Source organism: Macaca fascicularis, chromosome 20 (genome assembly GCF_037993035.2).
Source record: "Macaca fascicularis isolate 582-1 chromosome 20, T2T-MFA8v1.1".
NCBI classification, from domain to species: Eukaryota; Metazoa; Chordata; class Mammalia; order Primates; family Cercopithecidae; genus Macaca; species Macaca fascicularis.
In genome coordinates this window covers 42,874,972-42,901,998 of record NC_088394.1, presented here as the reverse complement: position 1 = coordinate 42,901,998, position 27,027 = coordinate 42,874,972, and the positions used below count along the sequence as shown (strand labels likewise).

General features: G+C 44.0%; 1 protein-coding gene across 1 annotated transcript; it reads left to right on the top strand.

The window, feature by feature from the left end:
* Positions 1–625: 625 nt before the first annotated feature.
* On the top strand, positions 626–17,031 carry DNAJA2 (DnaJ heat shock protein family (Hsp40) member A2). The gene is made up of 9 exons (XM_015442699.4): positions 626–803; positions 2,344–2,403; positions 2,720–2,943; positions 6,423–6,503; positions 6,959–7,092; positions 9,801–9,997; positions 13,691–13,835; positions 13,966–14,093; positions 16,188–17,031. The coding sequence occupies exons 1-9, from the start codon at positions 726–728 to the stop codon at positions 16,377–16,379; spliced, it is 1,239 nt and encodes a 412-aa protein (XP_015298185.1). The 5' UTR covers positions 626–725; the 3' UTR covers positions 16,380–17,031.
* Positions 17,032–27,027: the final 9,996 nt, after the last annotated feature.

The following is a 27,027-nucleotide window of genomic DNA, read 5'->3' as shown; positions in this document are numbered from 1 at the left end:
ATACACTCAGGGTATTTATGAATGAAACGGTTTCCCTGAAAACACCAGAGATGTATAGGGGAGCGAATGAAACAAAATTGGTAAAATGTAGCTAACTGCACTACGGGGTGTAATAGACTGCTTTTGTTGAATGTTTCATTATTCCCATAACATAAAACACAACATACACACACACACGCTCCCCAGTTTTTTTCATCGTAAGCCCCGAGGGAGCCAGACCCAGAGGGTCCACCGACGTCCTGGATTCTGAGAACGATTTCTGCGCGCCAGGCTGGCCTCCTGCAGGAGCCGGGGCCCACTTCCTTTCCCGACCGACTCGAAGCTAACGAAGCTGCCGCGTAGGCCTGTTAATCCCCTCAGTACCCAGTGCGAGGTTAAACACGCGACGTCGCAACCATGGCCTTTGAGAGGAAGCTGAATTCCTGGGGTGCGCCGTGTAGAGTTCATTTCCTACGTCGGCCCAGCACAGCAGCCTGGACCCAGAGGAGATCAGAGAACCAGCCACACTCTTCACCACCCCGACCCAGTGGCCGCGCCTCGGGCGCTCGGGGGCGGGCTCCGCACTGCGACGTCACGGCGCACCGTGCGCCCGGTCAAAGTTCAGCCCCGCCCCCGCTTCCCCCTCGCTGTCTCCCTCGGCCTGATCCGCTGCCGACGCCGCTTGTGGGCCCGGCTCCTCTGTCTGCTCCGCCACCTTCTTCCTGAGCACTGCCCGGCCGGCCGCCATGGCTAACGTGGCTGACACGAAGCTGTACGACATCCTGGGCGTCCCGCCCGGCGCCAGCGAGAACGAGCTGAAGAAGGTATCCGGGAGCGGGCCGGGCGGGCGGGTGTGAGGGGCGCGGGGCCTGCGCGGCCGGGGATGTCTTCTTCAGCCAGGCCGCGCTACTGGGCGGCCCGCGAGCCGGCGCCGGCCGTGACGGGCCCGGGCTGGGGATCGGCGGCGGCAGCGGCGGGACCGGCCTCGCGGCGAGCCGCGCCCTCCGGCCTCGGCTGACCTTGGGCCGCCGGCCCCGCCCGCCCGCAGATGCAGCAAATAAAACTCACTCCTGCGCAAACACGACGGTAGCCCTTCCTCCCTCCTCGGGCGAGCGCCGGTGGCCGGTCTCCCCCAGGAGGCAGCAGCTCGCCCGGCTCTCCGCGTCGAGGTCACCACCCCGGAAAAACAGGTTGGACCGAGGTGCTCAGCGCATCCCGGCCCCGGGAGAGAAGCTGTCCACCCCGCGGCCGTCGGCCCCGGGTCTGGTGCTCCGCGGGGAAAAACGGCGGGGAGGTCCGGCGGGGAGGTCGAGGCCGCCCCCACAGAGCGCCTCGGGCAGATGGGGTTGTTTCCTGGGATCCCCGGCTGCGGGCTGCGGGAGCTCCTCCCTCTCTTCCTCCCTCGCCCATTGACCCGGAGGTAGCGTGGGTCTGTGTTTGGATGCATTGTTCTGTGGTCAGGTAATGCTAATGTCCTGTACCTGCTTAGGAATAAGCCGTGGTCCCAGCCAAACGCCTGAGTGTGCAATAAACATGAATAGAAGGCCTTATTATCGCTGTTTGCAATGCTGCGATATCTTTCATCTCAGGATTTCAAAGCACACGAGGCGTTTAAGCCCCACAGCATCCTCACCGGGCTAAGAGCATCCGGATTTGTAAGCCGAGAAAAATGAGAATGCTCCTTAGGCAGTGAGAAGAGTGCAGTGGACTTCCTGTTACCTTACCGGAAATGCTAGTCTGTATTATATAATTCACGAGCCTCCGTAAATGAAGATTTAAGTGCTGTATGACCCAAACACCTCGTTGAGAGTGTGCAACTTCACTACCACCGAAGTTGCCACCACGACCCCAGTTAACCACCACGTGCAAATAAAACACCTAAAGACACTACCTGGGACCACCTTGACTTTTTCATGATGTTACAGTTAGAAGGAAGGCCTGAGCCATCGGGAGCAGGAATTGTGACTTTAGCTTGATTTATAGTAATGTTTTGCAGTCCGTAAAGCTTGACAGTCATTTATCTCAAATTTATTAGAGTGGTCTTGGTCTGGTTACTTGGCCATCAGACACTTGACGATAGGGAAAATATGGATAATGTTTGAACGTTTTCCCTATGGTATTGCTTCATTGTTTTATCTGGTTTTCACGTCACTGTAATTATTTTCAAGTATAGCTACAGTCTACTTGGTTATATTACATTAGTAAACAGTATCGTGAGGAAGTGCCAAAGAATACGAATAGAAAATATTTTTGGAAGGTTATAACTCTAGAACATTACTTTTCAGAAAAGTGGATGTTAAGTTATTACAAAACTTTAAACTGGTGTTTAGTTATAACCTTCTTTGTTTTTGTCCATTTTCAAAGGCATACAGAAAGTTAGCCAAGGAATATCATCCTGATAAGAATCCAAATGCAGGAGACAAAGTAAGTTATTTGCGATTTTTTTATTCCGGGGGTTTTAGTTTTAACTTAAATTGCCCTCCTTGAAAAAAAGGAATGTTGCAGGAAAAAAATCCAACTATGCCCACACAGCCACATTTTCATAATGTCAAAGAGTATTTTAGTTTTAGAATAAGAGTACTACCATTCTGAGGAGTGGTGGGTGGTAAATAGAAGCAGAATCAAGTCAAAGGTAACTTGTCCCTTTTATTAGAATTAAATGGATTCTGGATTCCTATAGCCTCTCCCCACTCTTCTATTTGAAAATGTAATTATTTTTATTTTTACCTTTTCTTTATAGTTTAAAGAAATAAGTTTTGCATATGAAGTACTATCAAATCCTGAGAAGCGTGAGTTATATGACAGATACGGAGAGCAAGGTCTTCGGGAAGGCAGCGGCGGAGGTGGTGGCATGGATGATATTTTCTCTCACATTTTTGGTGGGGGATTGTTCGGCTTCATGGGCAATCAGAGTCGAAGTCGAAATGGCAGAAGAAGAGGAGAGGACATGATGCATCCACTCAAGTGAATATCTTGTTTTGTTGTGTTAAAAAATTAGGTACTTTTTGTCAAGTGGAATATTGACTCAGTAGAAGAAAAAAAACTCATAGAATGTTCTGTCCTTCATTAGAAAAACTTCCATGTGCCTTGTCTTCTTTTGGTGACTAAATAGAATTTGATTATCTGACTGTTTCTATTTTGCTGTAGCTCTTAAAAGGATGGTAGATATTTTTTAATGAGAGGAAGGTGGTTTTATATGGTTCTGAGGCTGCTTGTTATTATAGGACTTAAAATTTCAAGTGTAAAGATCGTTTTCTTTTTTCTTTTCTTTCTTTTTTTGAGACTGAGTTTCGCTTTTGTTGCCCATGCTGGAGTGCAATGGCACAATCTCAGCTCACTGCAACCTCCGCCTCCTGGGTTCAAGCGATTCTCCTGTCTTCAGCCTCCCGAGTAGCTGGAATTACAGATGTGGCACCATGCCCAGCTAATTTTGTATTTTTAGTAGAGGTGGGGTTTCTCCATGTTGGTCATGCTGGTCTCGAACTCCCAACCTCAGGTAATCTGCCTGCCTCGGCCTCCCAAAGTGCTGGGATTAGAGGCGTGAGCCACCATGCCTGATCTTTTTTTTTTTTGAAATGGAGTCTGACTCTGTCACCCAGGTTGGAGTGCAGTGTCACCATCTAGGCTCACTGCAACCTCCGCCTTTCAAGTTCAAGCAATTCTCCTGCCTCAGCCTCCCAAGTAGTTGGGATTACAGGCACCTGCCACCATGCGGGGCTAATTTTTGTATTTTTTTAGTAGAGACAGGGTTTTGCCATGTTGGCCAGGCTGGTCTTGAATTCCTGAGCTCAGGTGATCAGGGATTACAGGCATAAGCCACTGCACCCAGCCTATTTTCTTTGAAGTATATGAATCTTCCAAGTTACCTTTTATTTAAAAACTAAAAATGAGTGACTGTCTGCCTACTTTGTGTACATGTTAGAGTCACTCATTACTTGATCCTCAGTGTGAACTCTCTTAAGTTGGTTTCCATGGAGCTTGCTGGCTTCCAGCCTGACATTAACCTGCCAGCACATGAATGGTGCCTGACCTTGATCTTAGACTGTGAATCCACAAGCCCTCTCCAGTATATGAAATTAGCTATTTCACTTTGCAAAATCTGGGAGGTCTTTTTTCCCATTCTTTTTTTCGATAAATTATTTTATTAGCAAATGTCAGTGGCTGAAGTTCAGATACTTAAAATATTTCATAATATCCTAGTTTATACACTTGAGTAAATTAGAGGAAGTCATGTTATCTGTTAACTTGAGTCTCATTGAATCCTTAAATTTGTTTTTTAAAAGAATTTGCCCTCAGAAATTAACATTTGAATACCATTCCAATGGTAATATTTGTGCAGTGCAGGTTAATTCGTTTATATTTTTCTTTAATATAGAAATGATCTAAAAAGAAAATAGGATCAAAAGAGTGCTGTCTGTACTTTATAGTTCTTCATGTTTAAAGAAATGTTATGCTATATAGTAAAACAGTTTTCTGTTGTTTTAACATTTCAAATTTTCCTGTTATTACAAATACTGTGTTTATAATACTGCATTCCATGATTTAATCATTTACCTTTTATATAAGGTATTGCCAGGTTTTTTTTTTCTGTAATAGATAGTGCTGCTATGAGTATCTTTATGTAAAGCTTTGTTTCTCCTTGGCAGAGATTCCCAGGCAGGCATGAGTGTTTTGAGGCTGATAAATACAACTAAATTGCCTTGCACAGAGGGATTGTGCCAGTTTAGGCCCCACTAGTGGAGAGTGCCAGCCCTGCCAAACCATTACCTTCATTTTTCTTTCCTTGGCCTTCTTTGTTGAAATGTGTCTTTTTTTCTGGCTTAGGGTACTGGTTGTGCATATCAATTGTAATTTAATATGTAGGGGGAAAAAGCCGATTTTTAAAAAATGATTTGTTACAGAGAGTATAGAAGATGCAACAAGCTTTTTTGTCTAAGACTCAGCTGTAGATAGGTCATTATTTGACGGTGTTGTTGGTAATGTTTTGTCCTTACATGTGGAATTTTTATCCTGTCTACAACAGTTTTAAGTTTCTGAGAATAGGCCGGGCGCGGTGGCTCAAGCCTGTAATCCCAGCACTTTGGGAGGCCGAGACGGGTGGATCACAAGGTCAGGAGATCGAGACCATCCTGGCTAACACGGTGAAACCCCGTCTCTACTAAAAAATACAAAAACTAGCCGGGCGAGGTGGCGGACGCCTGTAGTCCCAGCTACTCGGGAGGCTGAGGCAGGAGAATGGCGTGAACCCGGGAGGCGGAGCTTGCAGTGAGCTGAGATCCGGCCACTGCACTCCAGTCTGGGCGACACAGGGAGACTGTCTCAACAAAAAAAAAAAAAAAAAAAATAGTTTCTGAGAATAACAATTTTGAGAAAGTTTGAATATCACAAAATAGTGTAGGTGCTTTGTAAAATACTTTTAACTATTTTTTTGTTCCTGTAACTCCCAGGATTTTAAAGCAGATCATTACAGGATGACCATTCCTAATCTGAAATCTGAAATGCTCCAAAATATGAAACTTTTTGAGCACCATCATGATGCCACAAGTAGAAAACTCCACACATAAGTACTTGTCTCACTCTGTCCCCCAGGCTGGAGTGCAGTGGTGCGATCTCAGCTCACTGCAGCCTCAATCTCCAGGGCTTAAGCAATTCCCTGCCTCAGCTTCCTGGGTAGCTGGGACTTCAGACATGCCACTATTCCTGGCTAATTATTTTTTATTTTTTGGTAAAGATGAGGTCTCTCTAAGTTGCTCAGGCTGGTCTTGAACTGCTAGGCTCAAGCAATCCTTCCTCATTCTCCCGAAGTGCTGGGATTATAGGCATGAGCCACTGCACCTGGCATGAAAAACGATTCTTTCCCTCCTTTCTGTCATACTATTGGTAGGGCCACTTTTATTTTTTTTTTTAAGACATATGCCATCTAAGTGACTCACTTAAGCTGAAATACAACTTTGTAGCCTTTCTAAATTGTCCATGGAGCAAACAGGGACTCTGGAGCCAGACACCTATGTGATCTTGGGCAAGTTACTTGACTGTTCTGTGCCTCAGTTTTATCACATAAAATGGGAATAATAATCGTACCTCTTCTGAAGTGTTTTTCTTAGGAGTTGGGTGGAGGGCTTATGCCTCAGAACAGAAGGTTGTGATGTTTGAGTTTGTGAAGTCATCAGCTTTATCAGAAATTCCACCACAGCAAATTGTTGACCTGATGCTATGGGCTCTGACTTTGAGTATCGCATATATACTGTCTGTAGTCATAAAATATTTCTGTTAATTTCAGCCATAAAATAAACCTCAGTTGAATGATTTAATGTGAGATTATGAGGTGTTTTTGAATTCTGTTTTAAAAGTTGATAATGAATTTGCTGTATCAGCTGTTATTTATATCTTGTATTTGAGCAAATGTGGCAAAATTTGATTGAAGCTGATTATTTTCTTTCCAGAGTATCATTAGAAGATCTGTATAATGGCAAGACAACCAAACTCCAACTTAGCAAGAATGTACTCTGTAGTGCATGCAGTGGGTAAGTGTGTCCTCTGGTTTGTTGGGTACATTTTGTCTGTTCTTTAAGTGTCACACTGATTGTCTGTACCAGGTAAAAATTGTTATGAGTTAAAACTTACAGCCGGGTGCAGTGGCTCACACCTATAATCCCAGCACTTTGGGAGGCCGAGGTGGGTGGATCACCTAAGGCGGAAGAATCACTTGAACCCGGGAGGTGGAGGTTGCAGTGAATCAAGATTGCGCCACTGCGCTCCAGCCTGGGTGACAGAGTGAGACTCCATCTCAATCAATAAATAAATAAATCTTGGGAGAACGTTTTCTGATACTTCTGAAAGTCAATTTAAACACAAGTTATTGTGTTTAAATACAAGTTATTGGGGTTGAAGTTAAGGTAAAAGTACAGTTTCTGTGTGTCATAGCTTATTGGAGTGGTCTGTGGACAAAAACCTAATGCATAACTTGTGTTTGCTTTAGCCAAGGTGGAAAGTCTGGAGCTGTCCAGAAGTGTAGTGCTTGTCGAGGTCGGGGTGTGCGCATCATGATCAGACAGCTGGCTCCAGGAATGGTACAACAGATGCAGTCTGTATGCTCTGATTGTAATGGAGAAGGTATGTGTGCCAGTACTTCTCTGCTTTTATGTTGAAATGGATTGAGAATGCAGATATTGGAGAGGTTTACAATTTTTTATTTCAAAGGGTATTTGTTTACATCTTATTAAAGAAAAAGGAGGCCGGATGCGTTAGCTTATTCCCATAATTCCAGCACTTTGGGAGACAGAGGTGGATTGCTTGAGCCCAGGAGTTCGAGGCCAGCTTGGGCAACATAGGGAGACCTCATTACTATAGGAAAAAAAGTGTAGAAAAATATGTAATCAGGGGCTCAGGGCATGTCTGTGGTCCCAGCTGCCTGGGAGGCTGAGGCGGGAGGATTGCTTGAGCCCGGGAGTTCAAGGGAGCAGTGAGCCGTGATCATGTCAGTGCACTCCAGCCGGGGCGACAGAACAAGACCCTGTTGCAAAAATAAAAGCGTGAAAGTAATTACTCCATTATGCCTAAGCCCAGTGAACGTAGAGAAACAGTAGATGTGTATTGTGTTAGTGAAAGGTGACTCCTTAATTCTGAAAAGAGGGGCAAGGTGATTATTTGTTCCTTTGCTATTTCCTTCTTTATCAAATATAACCTTTTATATACTGTCTCTGTAGAAATGACCACCATGGGAGGACTATCTCCTTTCTCAAGTAGAACCTTTTAAACTACAAAGGGACAAATAAATAATAAATAACTAAACAAGTAATTGTTTAGTTACTCTGATAAGTAGAAGATTTTACTGTAACCTTTAGTTAGCTTTAAAGAATTGATTTTGAGATTGAAACTGTCCTCACAGAAGTAAATAATTTAGTCTTTGTGGGCCAAATAGTTTTTGTTACAACTACACACCTCTGACTTTTAGTGCTTTTATAGCCACAGACAAATGGGTATGGCTGTGTTCTGATTAAAATTTTAATTATAAAAACAAGTAGCTCCTCCCACCCCTGCCATTCTAGAGCAGTGCTATCCAATAGAATTTTTTTCTGTGGTGATGGAAATGTTCTGTATCTGCAGTGTTCAGTACAGTAGCCATTAATCACCTGTGACTACTGCATACTTCACATGTGGCTAGTGTGACTGGGGAACGATTTTAAATTTGAATTAATTTAAACATAAACTTAAGTAGCTACAGGTAGATAGTGGCTACCACATTAGACAGTATAGTTCAAGAGCATCCTTTTCCACATTGCTATTGGAAGTGATGAGATAATTATGAGAAGCTACATATGATGTTTGCTTCCTGGATAATCTTGGCATTTTACTTTATTTTTTAAAATTATTATTATTTTTGGAGATAGGGTGTTGCTGGAGTTCTGTGGCGCATTCTCGGCTCACTGCAGCTTCCACCACCCACGCTCAAGCAATCCTCCCACCTCAGCCCCTCACCCCACAATTAGCTGAGACCACAGGTGCTTGCCACCACGCCCAGCTAATTTTTGTATTTCTTGTAGAGACTGGGTTTTGCCATGTTGCCCAGGCTGGTCTCGAACTCCTGGATTCAAGCAATCCTCCTGCCCCAGCGTCCCAAAGGGCTGGGATTACAGGTGTTAGCCACCACTCTTGGCCTGCTTTTATTTTATTAAAATTGCTAACTCCCACTATCAAGAAACCAAAGTTAACGGAAATCTTTTCTCATGTACCATTACTTTTTTTTTTTCTTTTTTTTTTTTTTTTTTAAATGTGAGACAGAGTCTTGCTCTGTTGCCTAGGCTAGAGTGCAGTTGCGCGATCTCAGCTCACCGCAGCCTGTGCCTCCTGGCTCAAGTGATTCTGCTGCCTCAGCCTCCTGAGTAGCTGGGATTACAGGCGCCCGCCATGACACCCGGCTGATTTTTGTATTTTCAGTGGAGACGGGGTTTTGCCATGTTGGCCAGGCTGGTCTCAAACTCCTGACCTCAGGTGATCCTCCTACCTTGGCCTCCCAAAGGGCTGGGATTACAGGCGTGAGCCACCATGCCCCGCCACCATTACCATTTTGAAGAACTGGTGTTTCGCAGAACATACTTTGCAAAAGTACTGTTACAGAAACAGCCCCTAAATAATCAGTTATACACATCTTTCTAAGCCTCCAAATGTGCCAGTAATTAGCCATTAGAAAGTGACGCAATTTTTTCACACTATACTATGTATAATCACAGTTTTGCTTTTTTATACCATAATTAAATATTTCAGAAGAATATATAGAAGAGAAAAGCCGTGTTGCCCTAAACATGGTATGGATACATTACATTCTGAAATAGTGGGAAGCTGAGTCCTTCAGGCAATCTGCAGTAGTAAGATGTTAAGTTTTTGTTATTCAGAATAATGCTTTTTTTTGTTTTGTTTTGAGACATGGCCTCACACTGTTACCCAAACTGGGGTGCAGTGGCATGAGTATAACTCACTGCAGCCTCGACCTCCAGCAGTCCTCCCTCCTCAGCCTTCCGAGTAGCCAGGATTACAGGTGTGCACTACCATGCCGGCTAACTTTTTTTATTTGTAGTAGAAGCAAGGTCTCACTGTATTGCTAGGCTGGTCTCAGATCCTGAGCTCAAGTGATCCTACCACCTTGACCTCGCAAAATATTGGGATTGCAGGCTTGAGCCACTATGCTTGGCCTCAGAATGCTGCTTTGAATAAAAATTTAGGTAGCTATTTAAAAAAATTCAGAAAGTATATTTAAAGGATAAGAGTATTAAAGAGTACAGTATAGTACTCTTGCTGAAAGTTTCAATGACTTCTTTTTCCAGGAGAGGTAATTAATGAAAAAGACCGCTGTAAAAAATGTGAAGGGAAGAAGGTGATTAAAGAAGTGAAGATTCTTGAAGTCCACGTAGACAAAGGCATGAAACATGGACAGAGAATTACATTCACTGGGGAAGCAGACCAGGCCCCAGGAGTGGAACCTGGAGACATTGTTCTTTTGCTACAGGAGAAAGAACATGAGGTGATTTTCCTTTTTTTAGTTTTTTGTGTTTTGTTTTATTCAGAAGTACTTCTTGTTTGTGAGAAATAGGTTAGATCTGTTTGGAGTCCCTGGAGCAACACTGCACACTGGAGAAGTTAAGGGAATCATGGCAAATTCCTAAAGACAGGCTTGTGTAAGAAAGACTAACAAGGCAGGTGCCATTAGAAGCACTATAAGAGTCAGTTTTAGTCCTGGCTTGGTTTTTTTCCCCCCCCGCCCAAGATGGAGTTTCACTGTTGTTGCCCAGGCTGGAGTGCAGTGGCGTGATCTCGGCTCACTGCAACCTCTGCCTCCCGGGTTCAAGCGATTCTCCTGCCTCAGGCTCCTGAGTAGCTGAGAATGCAGGCGCGCACTACCACTCCTGGCTAATTTTTATTTTTAGTAGAGACGGGCTTTCTCCATGTTGGTCAGGCTGGTCTTGAGCTCCCGACCTCAGGTGGTGCGCCTGCCTCAGCCTCCCAAAGTGCTGGGATTAACAGCGGGAGCCACTGCACCCAGCGTTGGTCTTTTTTTTTTTTGACGGAGTTTTTTTGACTGCACCCAGGCTGGAGTGCAGTGGCGCAATCTTGGCTCACTGCAACTTCCGCCTCCCAAGTTCAAGCGATTCTCCTCTAGCTTGGTCGTTGACTAGCACTTTAACCGTAGGTAGTCTTACTGTCTCAGTTTCTTTGTTTATGAAAATAAGGGCACTGGGCGTTGGACCAGTTGGTCTAAGGCAGCCTGTTTTTTCACTGTGAAACTCTGCTGCTCTGTTGATTTGGTTTTTACTTATTGGGTAGCCAAGTGAGCTATCCTTGAAAGAGTTCTAGGATTTAAAAAAAACAAAACAAAACAAAACATTTTTTTTAGAAGTTTCTGAAGAATGTGGTCACTAGTGTATGTTTTGGGGTTTTTTTGTTTTTGAGATGGTCTTGCTCTGTTGCCGAAGCTGGAGTACAGTGGCGTGATCTGGGATCACGGCAACCTTTGCCCCTGGGCCCAAGCAATCCTCCTATCTCAGCCTCCCAAGTAGCTGGGACAACTGACGCACCATCATGCCCATCTGGTTTTTTGGGGTTTTTTGTTTTGTTTTGTTTTGTTTTTGTATTTTTAGTAGAGACGGGGTCTTGCCATATTGCCCAGGCTGGTCTTGAACTCCTGAGCTCAAGCAGTCCTCCTGTCTCGACCTCCCAAAGTGCTGGGATTACAGGTATGAGCCACCATGCCCAGCCTAGTGTATGTTATTTTGATTTTAGCATTGCACTTGTATATTTTTAATGTCCATATTATATACTGTAGACCTTACTCATAAAGAATATATCTGGAGCTATTCATGAAAAACCCTTCCAGTAATCACGTAAATTCTTGAATGTTAGAAGCACTTGGTAGGACTCTAGCTTTGTACTTGATCACATTTACTCATGCTTTCCTCTGAAAGTCATTACATCACAGGTTAACTACCTTTTTAGTTTGCCCTAAAATTTTCTCCTGTGCATAAGTCCAGTCAACACAGAGAAATGGTAAATTTGTATTATGTTCAGTGAAAGGTTATTCTTTTTAATTCTAAAAAGGTGGGCAAGCTGATTATCTGTTTGTAATTTAAAGGTTATATATTTAATAAAGAAGGAGATCGTCCTTCTGTGGTGGTCATTTCTTCAAATAGAGTAAATGTTAAAAATCACTTTAAGAATCCAATAGAGCCATATTGAGCCATATTGAGCCATATTGAGATCCAGGTTTTAGGAATTTGGTTGTAATCCCTCACAAGGTCAGACTTGATCTCCTGGACAATCAGGGCGTGCTAGTCAGCTTTCATGACTCAGCAAAGCTACAAATTATGTATTTTGGCTTTTTGTGGAAATTGCCAACCCTGCAAATAGCAAACGTCTCCTAGGTTGTCAAAAAATAAGAGTAGTTTTTAGAATTCTGCCTTTGGGTCTTATAGGATGAAATATTTACAAGATTTGCCATTTGTTAACATTTTAGCTACTTCCTTGTTCATTCAGTCTTGCTGCTGTGCACAGCACCATACCAGGAATATGAGGGAGAAAGCTAGCAAGACAGCTAAATAATTGGGAATTCTGCTTGGATGTAGGTTAGACTGTGTTGTAAAATGGTACAGACAATGCCTAGGCATTTTCATTGATAGAATCCTTGGAGTAGTTTGGGGTTCATTGTCAAATGATGTCTGGCAGGTGCAGCAGCACAGTAGTGAGGAAGTGAAGAAGGAATGCTTATTTGCAGAAGAAAGATGATTTTTTTGGTTTGAGGCATGTCAAACTGATGGTAAAACCTTTTTTTATTCCTAAGTTTAGTTTTTAATGTTGCTGCATAATAAATTGGGTTTTTTAAAAGTAGATCATTGGATTTCGAGGCAAAGGACTTAAGGTCTGGGCCCCATTTACTAGCTTTGGCTTCCCTGGACTTTTCAGATATTAAAGAGTCAAATGAGATTATGAATAAGCTTCTTTCTTAGGGCCTGTGGGGAGGTGTTGGGAAGTAAGTCATCTCTGAAAGTTGTTGGCAGCAGTGGAATTGGCATGGAATTTTCAACAGAAGGCAGATGTAACTGGTTGTCTAAGGTAGAAAATAGAAGGTAGTAAAGGTTAGAATGGAAGTTTGTCTAGTTCCTTCTTGGGAGTGCTGTATCATCTATAGTCATCATCTTGCCATATCACTTGTCAGTGTGCCCGTTTGTGTGTCTCGGTGGTCTGGTTACCATAATGCAGTTATACAGCATCAAACTACAGAACCTGGTGATGTTAGTCACGCCTCTATAACTTGTGCTTTTGTTATTCAGAAATTATGACTTTTAAGTGTTTTCTGGTCTAGTGCTTTGGTAGTCCCTCCTCATTAATTTTGTTTTTCAGAAACTCTCCAGCATTCTTGCTTGTTTATTCTGTTTAAACTTTTAGCATCCAGTTTAGCTTCTCCCCCTCCACTGCAACAACCATCCTGATAATCATTTTGTTTTTAAATCACTTTCAGTTGAACTCTCCTGTACAAGAACATGATACATAGCTCTTTCTTTTTTTTTTTTTTTTTTTTTTTTTTAAGAGACAAAGTCTCGCCCTGTCCTCCAGACTGGAGTGCAGTGGCGCAATTGTATTTTTAGTAGAGACAGGGTTTCACTATATTGGTCAGGCTGGTCTCAAACTCCTGACCTCAAGTGATCTGCCCACCTCAGCCTCCCAAAGTGCTGGGATTATAGGTGTGAGCCACCATGCCCTGCCCCTCCTTTTTATTTTTATTTTATTTTTTTTGAGACGGAGTCTCACTCTGTCACCCAGGCTGGAGTGCAGTGGCGCAATCTCTGTTTACTGCAACCTCCACCTCCCAGGTTCACGCCATTCTCCTGCCTCAGCCTCCCGAGTAGCTGGGACTACAGGCGCCCACAACCGCGCCCGGCTAATTTTTTGTATTTTTAGTAGAGACGGGGTTTCACCGTGGTCTCGATCTCCTGACCTTGTGATCCGCCCGCCTCGGCCTCCCAAAGTGCTGGGATTACAGGCGTGAGCCACCGCGCCCGGCTGTTGCTCTTATATATGCCATTGTTTACCAGTTCCAGTAAACCTTCCTCATGGAAGTGAGTGGTAGAAATAAGGTTTGGAATTTAAGTCAACGAACATAGTGCCGCAGGGTGTAGCTCCATAATTTTTAAGCAAATGTATTTCTTTCGTGCTTTATTTATAGGTATTTCAGAGAGATGGGAATGATTTGCACATGACATATAAAATAGGACTTGTTGAAGCTCTATGTGGATTTCAGTTCACGTTTAAGCACCTTGATGGACGTCAGATTGTGGTGAAATACCCCCCTGGCAAAGTAATTGAACCAGGTAAATCTTGATTTTGTCTGATTCTGGTTTTCAGGTATTCTTACAATTTGTAATTTTTTTTATACTGCATAACTCTAAAAACAAATGAACACCTCTTTTGGGTAAAATTATGAATCATTCCTCTTAATAGGATGTGTTCGTGTAGTTCGAGGTGAAGGGATGCCGCAGTATCGTAATCCCTTTGAAAAAGGTGATCTTTACATAAAGTTTGATGTGCAGTTTCCTGAAAACAACTGGATCAACCCAGACAAGCTTTCCGTAAGTGTTCTTTAAATTAAACAACAGTTGACTTCTAGGTTTGGGATTTGGATTTTGGTTTTTTAGACAGGGTCTCTGTCGCCCAGGCTGGGGTGCCGTAGTGTGATCGTGGCTCACTGCAGCCTTGACCTCTTGGGCTTAAGCGATCCTCTCACCTCAGCCCCCCGAGGAGCTGGGACTACAGGTGTGTGATGCCACGCCTGGCTAATTAAAAAAAATTTTTTTGGAAACACAGTCTCACTGTGTCACCCCAGCTGGAGTGCAGTGGTGCAGTCTCAGCTCACTGTACCCTCCGCCTCCCAGGTTCAAGTGATTCTCATGCCTTAGCCAACCAAGTAGCTGGGATTACAGGCGTGAGCCACAATGCCTGGTAAGTTTCTTTTTCTTTTTCTTTTTCTTTTTTTTTTTTTTTTTTTTTTTTTGAGACGGAGTCTCACTCTGTCGCCCAGGCTGGAGTGCAGTGGCTGGATCTCAGCTCACTGCAAGCTCAGCCTCCCGGGTTTACGCCATTCTCCTGCCTCAGCCTCCCGAGGAGCTGGGACTACAGGCGCCCGCCACCTCGCCCGGCTAGTTTTTTTTTTTTGTATTTTTTAGTAGAGACGGGGTTTCACCGGTTTAGCCAGGATGGTCTCGATCTCCTGACCTCGTGATCCGCCTGTCTTGGCCTCCCAAAGTGCTGGGATTACAAGCTTGAGCCACCACACCCGGCTTTTTCTTTTTCTTTTTCTGTTTTTTTTTTTTTTTTTTTTTTGAGACGGAGTCTTTCTCTATCGTCCAGGCTGGAGTGCAGTGGCGCGATCTCAGATCTCAGCTCACTGCAAGCCCCGCCTCCTGGGTTCATGCCATTCTCCTGCCTCAGCCTCCCAAGTAGCCGGGACTACAGGCACCCACCACCATGCCCTGCTAATTTTGTTTTTATATTTTTAGTAGAGACGGGGTTTCACCATGTTAGCTAGGATGGTCTCGATCTCCTGAACTCGTAATCCACATGCCTCGGCCTCCCAAAGTGTTGGGATTACAGGCATGAGCCACTGCACCCGGCCAAGTTTCTTTCTTTTTAAGAGAGTCTCGCTCTGTTGCCCAGGCTAGCGTGCAGTGGCATGATCATGGCTCACTACAGGTGTGCTCCACCATACCCTGCTAATGCTTTTCAAAACTTTTCATAGAGGTGGAGTCTTGCTGTGAGTCCAGACTGGTCTCAAGCAATCCTCCTGCCTCCCGAAATTCTAGGATAGCAGTTGTGAGCTGCCGTGCCCAGCTGACTTCAAGTTTCTTAATAGTCATGTTAACATTCAATTTTAAAGTATATTTGTGTGATTGGTAGGCTTTCCTAGTTGTTAGGAAATAGAGTATTGCTGGTGTAAATGTTGATGGGGCCAAGCAGGGAATTGTAGAGAAGTAAAGTAGATCCGGTGTGGGTGGTGGTGAGGACTAGCACTCCCTGAAGAGAGCAGATTCCTCACTTGCAGAGGGCGGGACCACTACCCCCTTCTCATCAGCTGGTGTCCATGCCGGATGCAGGAAGGCGTGTCTCCTGTAGAAGTTTTCTAATGTTAAAGTATTGGCAGCTAATGACTTTTTTTTTTGTTCTTAAAGCAATAGGTTGCACAAAAGATGTCTAGCTTTGGCCTGTGAGTGATGAGTTTGTGATCTCTTACTTAGAGTTCAAAGTCCAGTCCACATTCCTTTTTTTAACTTTTTTTTTTTTGAGATGGAGTCTTGCTCTGTCATTCAGGCTGGAGTGCAGTGTCACAGTCTCAGCTTACTGCAACCTCCACCTCCTGGGTTCAAGCAATTCTCCTGCCTCAGCCTTCCAACTAGCTGGGATTACAGGTACCCACCACCATGCCCAGCTAATTTTTTGTATTTTTAGTAGAGACAAGGTTTCACCATGTTGTCCAGGCTGGTCTCAATCTCCTGACCTCCTCATCCGCCTGCCTCAGCCTCCCAAAGTGCTGGGTGAGATTATAAGCATGAACCACCACGCCCAGCCCCTTTTTTAACACTTAAAGAAACGACACTGGATTGTATATATCAAAAGGAAAGTTGATGAAACTGTTAAAACCAACCTGGTTTTTGTTTGTTTTAATAAAGGAACTAGAAGATCTTCTGCCATCTAGACCGGAAGTTCCTAACATAATTGGAGAAACAGAGGAGGTAGAGCTTCAGGAATTTGATAGCACTCGAGGCTCAGGAGGTGGTCAGAGGCGTGAAGCCTATAATGATAGCTCTGATGAAGAAAGCAGCAGCCATCATGGACCTGGAGTGCAGTGTGCCCATCAGTAAACTCTGCAAACAAATTGCACAGGTGGATTTTCTTTCCACATTTGCCTGATTTGTTCTCAGCAATCCAGCTGGAGTGTCTTATCAATCCAGATGAACTGAGGGACATCTGTTGGTCTATGTATAACTTTTAAAATTGGTATAGTATCTACAGAGTGTATAATTTAAACTAACCACAAAGCTTTACATCTTCATTTCGACTGTTCCATAGCAGAATAAAGCACTTGAAAGGAAACAAGACTCCCTTTCACATGTGGATATTATAAGTTTCAATCCTGGTATCTGTGCTTGATTTTTATCAGTTTTGTGTAGATTTTTATGTTTCATATTTTAAATTTAAATCCCACATTGTAAAGTTTGTATAATTTGTCCTGAAGCTTTGTGTTTGGCTGCACTTGCATAAGCTGCTACAAATAGAATAAAGAATTTCATAGCCTGTATCTATCATTTAGATGCATGGAAAAAAATGGGCTTTGCACACAATGGGTTTGGAGCTGACTGGGAACAATGGAAAAAATTACATTAGCTGTGGTTGTAAAGTTTTTTTGTTTTTGGTGTTTTTTTTTTGTTTCTTTTTTGTTTCTTTTTTTTTTTTTTTTTTTACCATCTTGTGAAAGGTTTCTGAAACTCAATAATAAAAAGCAGTTGGTGTAAATTATTCTTTTGTGTCACATTTTTAGAAGGGAAAAACATAAAGAATGTATCCTTAGTACTGGTTCTTAAACAGCCCATAAAAACCCATTGGCCTGAAGCTTATATCTCAGGCCTGTGCCCATCTTATAGTCTTAGTAAAAAGGCTGGTAGAGACAGTCTTCAGTGGCTTCAGTGATGCTCTCTAGAGGCCAGGGTGTCTTGAGTGCTGTAACTCCTGAGCAATGGGCTAGCCTGACTTCTGTATCTCCCCACCACCACCCCCTTAAAAAAATAAGGTAAGAGCAAATCTATAGTAAAACCATGTCTGCATAGAACGTCTTCAAATCCTGTTTTCATTAAATGTAGAAGACGCTCTGTCTCCATTACGTTGAATATTTGGAATTGGAGAAGCCATTGATTATTAGATTTTCTTTAATGTTTTATAGAAAAGATGCTTATTCAGAATTTAAGAATGAAGGCAAGTGAAATACGCATTGTTGTAGTTATTTATATTTCAAACTAAAGAAAATGAGAAAAATCTGGTAAAATTGATGAAAAGGATGTTGTGTTTCTCTTTCCATCATCTGGTTTTTACCATTTCACTCTCAGTAGGTATTTGTAGAACACATTTATTTGAGGGAAGATGCACATTTCACATTTATAAAGGAACAAATGGGGAAAGCTGAAAACGAAAAATTTTTAATGTATTAAATGCCATCCCTGAGCCTAAATCTAGTATTTGTAGTTTATTTCTAGGTCTGCTAGAAGCTGAAAACCTGAATGAAAAAGGTGTGCTGACACTAATGAAGGCCTGTGAGGTTTAAATTACTGACCTATCCACTCTACCTCCATTGTACAAAAAATATTTTACAAGCCTGGGCAAGATTCAACAGCATAATAGTTTTGTATCCAAGGTTACTTCCCCACAACCACTTTAAACATAAGAAATGCGGTGGCAATATAAAGTTTGTAGCCTTTCCAATAAAGGTTTATAAAACAGTTGTTCAGTGTAGTCTGTCTTTCATTTCTACCCAGGTGTTTTGACTGTAGGCAAGAAAACTATTTGGGGCCGGGCGCGGTGGCTCACGCCGGTAATCCCAGCACTTTGGGAGGCCGAGGTGGGCAGATCACGAGGTCAGGAGATCGAGACCATCCTGGCTAACACGGTGAAACCCCCGTCTCTACTAAAAAAAAAAAAAATGCAAAAAATTAGCCGGGCGAGGCGGCGGGCGCCTGTAGTCCCAGCTACTCGGGAGGCTGAGGCAGGAGAATGGCGTGAACCCGGGAGGCGGAGCTTGCAGTGAGCCGAGATCGCGCCATTGCACTCCAGCCTGGGCGACTAAGCGAGACTCTGTCTCAAAAAAAAAAAAAGAAAAAGAAAACTATTTGGAAGAGAGTTGCTGTTAAGGTGTGTTATTTCACTTGGTCTCCTTGCTCTAGTTTGTAGAGCACCTGCCTAGAGAACCAATCATACAGGGTCACCAGCACAGATAATTTTGTGTAACAGCTTTATTCAAGATATGATTTATATACCATAAAATTTACCATTTTTAAAAATTTGCCACAATTCAGTTGATTTCAGTATATTCAGCCATCTCCACTAATTTCAGAACATTTTCATCAAAGAAGAAACCCCCAATCCATTAAGTCACTTTCTGTTCCATTCTCTCCTCAACTCCTGGTGTAATCACTAATAGCTAATTCTGCTTCTAAATATTTGCGTATTTTGGACATTTTGTATAAATTAGATCAAAATACATGACCTTTAGTGATGCATTCACTTAGCTTAATGTTTTCAGGATTTATTCTTGTTGACAGCATAGATCTGCACAGTAATAGCAGGGATACATTCTGAGAAGTGCATGGTTAGGCGGTTTCATCATGCAAACGGTGTACTTGCACGAACCTAGATGGGGTAGCCGACTGTACACCTATATGGTATAGTGTATCGATCCTAGACTACAAACCTGTACAGCTTGTTACCGTAGGCAGTTGTAACACAATGGTAAGTAGTTTTCTGTTTACCTTTTGGTACAGTAAAAGTACCTTATATGAGAAAAGGGCCTGGTGTGGTGGCTCATGCCTATAATCCCAACACTTTGGGAGGCCAAGGTGGGCGGATCACCTGAGGTCAGGAGTTCAAGACCAGCCTGGCCAACATGGCTAAGCCCTGTCTCTACTAAAAATACAAAAATTTGCTGGGTGTGGTGGCATGAGCCTGTAATCCCAGCTACTCAGAGGCTAAGGCTGGAGAATCATCCCAGAGGCAGAGGTTGCAGTGAACCAAGATCGTGCCATTGCACTCCAGCCTGGGTAACAGAATGAGACTCCATCTCAAAAAAAAAAAAAAAAAAAGATGGTACACTTGGATAGGGCTCTTACCATGAATAGAGTTGGCAGGACTGGAAGTCCTGATTCGGTTGAGTCAGTGAGTGAATATGAAGGCATAGGCCATTACTGTAGAGATTGTAAGCACTGTACACAGGATACACTACATTTGTAAAACCTTTTTCTAAAATAATAATTAAGGCTGGGCATGGTGGCTCATGCCTGTAATCCTAGCACTTTGGGAGGCCCAGGCAGAAGGACTGCTTGAGCCCAAGAGTTCAATAACAGCCTGGGAAACAGAGATCCCATCTCATAATTTTTTTTATTTTTTTATTTTTTTGAGACGGAGTCTTGCTCTGTTGCCCAGTCTGGAGTGCAGTGGTGCAATCTCAGTGGTGCTAACTGGAGTGCAGTTAGCTAGCATGGTCTCGATCTACTGACCTCAGATTGTCTGCCCGCCTTGGTCTCTCAAAATGCTGGGATTATAGGCATGAGCCACTGTGCTCGGCCATCAAAAGTCTTGTAATTAATCTTCAGTTGCAAAAGATTTGGTAAAATTAGGAAGCCTACATCACCTGGTACAGACTTCTAGGGAACATTTTAAGTATGGTTGGTTGTTTTTAATTTCCAAAAGTTCAGTTAAATCTCTGGTCAAAGTGAACCAGTAGCCAGTGCCACTATGGGTCAAGCTAAACACGTTAGAAAACCTGACTTCTGCCAGGCGTGGTGGCTCACGCCCGTAATCCCAGCACTTTGGGAGGCCGAGGCAGGCAGATCACGAGGACAGGAGATTGAGACCGTACTGGATAACACGGTGAAACCCCATCTCTACTAAAATTACAAAAAATTAGCCAGGCATGGTGGCACGTGCCTGTAGTCCCAGCTACTTGGGAGGCTGAGGCAGGAGAATCGCTTGAACCCAGGAGGTGGAGGTTGCAGTGAGCCAAGATTGCTTCCCTGCACTCCAGTCTGGGCAACAGAGCGAGACTTTGTCCCAAAAAAAGAAAGAAAAAAGAAAATCTGACTTCCCAGCTATAGGAAGAAAAGAACCTGAGAAAGCTTATACCAGCAGCGGGTTGAGAATCTTCAGTGATAAAGCTTAACATTCTATGCGTGAATATCCCCTTCCATAATCTACAAATAGTGTACAAATTATTTTTTTCTATTAGGAAGGCAATACATGATCATTAAAAAAACAGAACTATCGGCCGGGCGCAGTGGCTTACGCCTGTAATCCCAGCACTTTGGGAGGCCGAGGTGGGCGGATCACGAGGTCAGGAGATCGAGACCATCTGGCGAACATGGTGAAACCCCGTCTCTACTAAAAATACAAAAAAATTAGCCAGGCGTGGTGGCGGGCGCCTGTAGCCCCAGCTACTAGGGAGGCTGAGGCAGGAGAATGGCGTGAACCCGGGAGGCGGAGCTTGCAGTGAGCCGAGATCGCGCCACTGCACTCCAGCCTGGGCGACAGAGCCAGACTCCGCCTCAAAACAAACAAACAAACAAAAAAACAACAGAACTATCGACTTTAAAAAATGAATCTCCCCCCCATCCAAATCACTTGCTCATGAGACTATCAACGCAAAGCTATTTTTTGTTTTTGTTTTGTTTCATTTTGTTTTTTTCTTGAGAGGGAGTCTCCCTCTGTCTCCCAGGCTGGAGTCCAGTGGTACAATCTTGGCTCACTGCAACCTCTGACTTCTGGGTCCAAGCGATTCTCCTGCCTCAGCCTCCTGAGTCACTGGGACTACAGGCATGCACCATCACGGCTGGCTCGATTTTTGTGTTTTTGTAGAAACGGGTTTTCACTATGTTGGCCAGGTTGGTCTTGAATTCCTGACCTCGAGTGATCTACCCGCCTTGACCTCCCAAAGTGCTGGATTACAGGTGTGAGCCACCACGCCCGGCTTTGGTCTTTTTTTTTTTTTTTAATACATATAGAAGTAAATTTTCCAACCTATTCCCACATACAATCACTTTTACCAATTTCTCACGTGTGTGTATGCAAAAATGGGATAAAATAACTTATTTTTACAACTTTTGGTCTTATTATTCCTTTGACATATTTGCATACTAATACATAAAGATCTTTTAATGATTTTAAAGTTCTGTTGTTTTAATGAACCATTTCCTACCTATTGATAGATGTTCAAATTGTTTCCAGTTACACAAACAATTCTGTGGATAACAGCTTCATACATATCTTTGTGAATTTGTACACAATGCATCAAACCAGATTACAAAGTTAAGCTTCTAGTGCATAGAATGCTGGCATATATTAGAACCTAAATAAATATTTATGAATGAAGGAAGTGCTCCTTGACCTCTTGAACCAAATCTAAGATCTGGAAGATGTGAAATAATGATCTAAATCCCTGGAAAGAACTCTAGAAAAAACAATACATCCCTGTTAGCACATGAGGATTAGGGGACAGAACCAAAATATATTTTACAAGAATATAGTGCAACATGGGTGGGCACTAGTGATTTCTTCTTCACCACCAAGGACCTCATGCAGAAATATTTTGCTTGGCAAACAAGTAATGATTACATACATTTTTACTTTTTTTTTTTTTTTTAAGAAGACAGGGTCTCATGCTCACCAGACTGGAGTGCAGTGACACAAACAAATCTTACTGCAGCCTCAACTTCCTGGGTTCCAGTGATCCCCCTGCCTCAGCTTCCTGTGTCACTGGGACCACAGGTGCGTGCCGCCATGCCCGGCTAATGTTTTTACCTATTTAGGCACAATTTTAAGTCCTGAAAGCTATGATGTGACTCACAGCAAAATCAAGCCTATAAAATGGGGGTCTGTATTTAAAGGGGATCTACTTAATTCTAGAGAACACAAGATTCAGTGAAGGAGAATGCCTGTATAGACACCTCCTGAAAACATACAGGTATTCTTGTAGGGAAACATCCACCCGAAGACAGCCCAGTACCAAGCTTTATGTCATTGGGAATACCAATCCTGATGTCATCGGGAAGCTGGGTTCCCCTGTTGGCAACTGATTCCAGCTGGACTCATCTACAATGTTCTGGCCTTGCCCAGGCAACTAAAGCTCGATTCCAGAGAGCTCATCAGGAGAGTTGAGCTAATCCCTCTGAAGGTGTATAGCCTGTCCCTAGCCCCAAGCCCTCCTGATTCCCAGGCTTTCCAAACAAGCCTGTTAATGTGAGTAGCAGTGGCATGACAGAACAACATGGTGAAACTCCATTCAATTATTTTCTCACCTCAATGGCTCAGGGACATGTCTCATGGCTGAAACTCACTAGGTTCTAGGTCCTAAGATCTGACCTTAGGACCAGAGCCCTCTGAGCTAGAGAGGTCTGGCATGATCCTGGACATCAGTCAGTAGCTGGATACCCAGAATCATCCTCCCATGAATAACAGAGAAACAGTGTTGGATCTTCCATGTGTATCCTGACAGTTTAGAGATGTTCATGACAATGGCTTCACTACAGAAGTTTAGGCTTTGAATGCTTCATTACTTGCTATCAAAGAAAGGAGATTCAACATTTTTTAAATTTTTTATTGATTGATTGAGATGGAGTTCTGTTCTTGTAACCCAAGCTGGAGTGCAATAGCGCGATCTCTGGTCACTGCAACCCCCTCCTCCTGTGTTCAAATGATTCTTCAGCCTCAGCCTCCCAAATTGCTGGGATTACAGGCACCTGCCACCATGCCCAGCTAATTTTTGTATTTTTAGTAGAGACAAGGTTTCACCATGCTGGCCAGGCTGGTCTCAAACTCCTAACCTCAGGAGATCTGCCCACCTTGGCCTCTCAAAATGTTTGGATTACAGGCGTAAACTACCACTCTTGCTCTGTTGCCCAGACAGAGTATAGAGGCTCGATCTCCTGGGCTCACTGCAGCCTCCGCTGTGGAGTGCAGAGGCTTGATCTTGGTTCACTGCAGCCTCTGCTTCCCAGGCTTCAGCAATCCTACCACCTCAGCCTCCTGAGTAGCTGGGACCACAGATGCACACCACCACACCTGGCTAATTTTTGTATTTTTTAATAAAGATGGGGTTTCAGGCCGGGCGCGGTGGCTCAAGCCTGTAATCCCAGCACTTTGGGAGGCCGAGACGGGCGGATCACGAGGTCAGGAGATCGAGACCATCCTGGCTAACACAATGAAACCCCGTCTCCACTAAAAATACAAAAAAATTAGCCGGGCGTGGTGGCGGCGCCTGTAGTCCCAGCTACTCGGGAGGCTGAGGCAGGAGAATGGCGGGAACCTGGGAGGCGGAGCTTGCAGTGAGCCGAGATCGCGCCACTGCACTCCAGCCTGGGCGACAGAGCGAGACTCTGCCTCAAAAAAATAAATAAATAAATAAATAAAAATAAAAATAAAATAAAAAAAATAAAGATGGGGTTTCAGTATGTCACCCAGGCTGGTGTCAACTTCTGGACTCAAGCGATCCTCCTACCTCAGCCTCCCAAAGTGCTAGGATTCCAGGCATGAGCCACCGCGCCCAGCCTCCTTTAGAAACCCTCTGACTCGGCCGGGCGTGGTGGCTCACGCCTGGAATCCTAGCACCTTGGAAGGCCAAGGCAGGTGGATCACGAGGTCAGGAGTTCAAAACCAGCCTGGCCAACATAGTGAAACCCCATCTCTACTAAAAATACAAAAATCAACCAGACATGGTGGCACGTGCCTGTAATCCCAGCTACTGGGGAGGCTGAGGCAGGAGAATTGCTTGAACCCAGGAGGTGAAGGTTGCAGTGAGCCGAGATCGCGTCACTGCACTCCAGCATGAGCAACAGAGTGAAACTTTGTCAAAAAAAAAAAAAAAAAAGGCCGGGCATGGTGGCTCATGCCTTACAATCCCAGCACTTTGGGAGGCCGAGGCGGGTGGATCACCTGAGGTCAGGAGTTCGAGACCAGCCTGACCAACATGGAGAAACCCTGTCTCTACTAAAAATACAAAATTAGCCAGGCATGGTGGCACATGCCTGTAATCCCAGCTACTAGGGAGGCTGAGGCAGGAGATTCACTTGAACCTGGGAGGTGGAGGTTGTGGTGAGCCAAGATCGTTCCATTGCACTCCAGCCTGGGCAACAAGAGCAAAACTTCATCTCAAAAAAAAAAAGGAAGGCGGCTGGGCATGGTGGCTCATGCCTGTAATCTCAGCACTTTGGGAGGCCGAGGCATGCGGATCATGAGGTCAGGAGACCGAGATCATCCTGGCCAAAATGGTGAAACCCTGTCTCTACTAAAAAAAAAAAAAAAAAAAAAAAAATTAGCCGGGCATGGTGTTGTGTGCCTGTAATCCCAGCTACTTGGGAGCCTGAGGCAGGAGAATCACTTGAACCAGGGAGTCAGAGGTTGCAGTGAGCTGAGATCACGCCACTGTACTCCAGCCTGGGCAATAGAGAGAGATTTTGTCTCAAAAAAAAAAAAAAGGTAAAAAGAAACGCTCTGACTCCTCACCTTTAGGGTGGCTTAGATCTCAAAGACTTTATCCACAGTTTCCTTATGTTCTTTATATTGACTTACAGAGGACCACTGACTACATTTGCCCAACACAAGATCCCTCAAACTATTTAGTATTTGGTTAGCATAAAATCTTTAGAATTTTTATCTGACCAAGACATTCTAAAGCATGAGTATACAGTGGTTCATTAACATTCCGCTAACATTGATCAGTACATACTTACATCTAAGACATCTTGTGAATCCAGTGAATAAAAGCACGCCCATCATAACAGCAGTGAGGCACATCTGGAAGGTGAGGAATCCGTAATGCATTATCTTGTATCATTGAAAGTCCAATGATCTTGAATCATGGACAATCACAAATCCAGAGTTAGGGCCAGGCACAGGGGCTCACGCCTGTAATCCCAGCACTTTGGGAGGCCAAGGCAATCGGATCACGAGGACAGGAGATCGAGACCAGCTTGATCAACATGGTAAAATCCCGTCTCTACTAAAAATACAAAAAATTAGCTGGGCATGGTGGTGCACACCTGTAATCCCAGCTACTCAGGAGCTACTGAGGCAAGGAAAACCGCTTGAACTCGCGAGGCAGAAGTTGTAGTGAGCCAAGATCGCACCATCATACTGCAGTCTGGGTGATAAGAGCAAGATCCCATCTCAAAAAAAAAAAAAAAAAAAATTCCAGAGATTGGCCTAAGAAATTAGAGTGGGCACAGAAGAAGCAAAACCTCAGCACATAAGCTCCCCAGCATGTACCATACTTATCTTTAAGGTCCTGGGCTGAAACCCCTGATATACTAAATAGATCCACAGAGAGAAAGAACTTCGTTTCACTCAAATAAACTGGATCCCCAGACCAGACTGGTCACCTCACTTCCCTTTGTTTGCTTTAAGAGGACAGAAAAGATTACACCAGGAGAATTTGGAGCTTAACATGGGCGTGCTTTTTGTACTTTTGCCACCTGTATTCAATTCCCCTTCTTTGGGTAATTGCATTCTGATTTTCCTCTAAAGTCAGGGGTCAGCAAACCACAGCCCATGGGCCAAGCGCAGCCTACCCTCTGCTTCTGTAAATAAATTGTATTGGAATACAGCCATGCTCATTCTTTTACATATTTACTATGATGCTTGCATGCTATGATAGCAGGGTTGAGCGGCTGCAACAAAACCATATGTTCTGCGAAGCCTAAAATATTTACTATCTGGCTCTTTATAAGGAAAGGTTTAACACTTCTGCTCTAGGGGACCACAACCTCACTGACTCTCAATCCTTGTGAATTAGAACTAACTTATAATTTACCCATTAATACATTTCCTCTTCTGTTTGAGTTAGGTTTTCTGTCACTTGGCAAACAGTTGAGTCCTACCTGATACAAGGTTGGCTGAGCAGAAAGCACTCTTTCTCCTGGCCTGGCTTAAAGAAACACCCACCCTGGCTGAGCACAGTGGCTCACGCCTGTGATCCCAGCACTTTGGGAGGCCGAGGCAGGCGGATCATGAGGTCAGGAGATCGAAACCATCCTGGCTGACACGGTGAAACCCTGTCTGTACTAAAAATACAAAAAATTAGCCAGGCATGGTGGCGGGCACCTGTAGTCCCAGCTACTCGGGAGGCTGAGGCAGGAGAATGGTGTGAACCCGGGAGGTGGAGCTTGCAGTGAGTGGAGATCGCGCCACTGCACTCCAGCCTGGGTGACAGAGCAAGACTCCGTCTCAAGAAAAACAAACAAACAAAAAAAAAAACACAACACCCGCCCAAAGAAATGGCATCATAGATGGGCAGGAATTATGTTCCTTTCCCCAGAAGCTGCAGCTTGTTTCCTGCTAATGCAATCAAATATTTGAAATAGGAAGTTTCCCAGAAAATGCCAGGTTATGGTCACCCTCTGGTGATGCCTCATTTATGTACTGATAGCAGAAAAGGACAAGTGTGTGTGTTTGATGAGGGGGCAGTAGCGCTATGGACCAGCAGATGGAGCAAGAGATGGACACTGGCTGCCTCCACATCTCGGGGTGTGGACTGTGTCGCAACAACCAACCAGCATCATGGAATAATTTGTCTGTAGTAGGCTCAGCACTTAGTGTTTTACACGTGTTATGTCACACAAAATCTACAACAACCCTGTAAGGCAGAAATTATTACTGCCCCAGTTTACAGATGAGGAAGCCAAACATCTGAGATATTGGCCGGGCGGTGGCTCACACCTGTAATCCCAGCACTTTGGGAGGCTGAGGTGGGAGGATCAC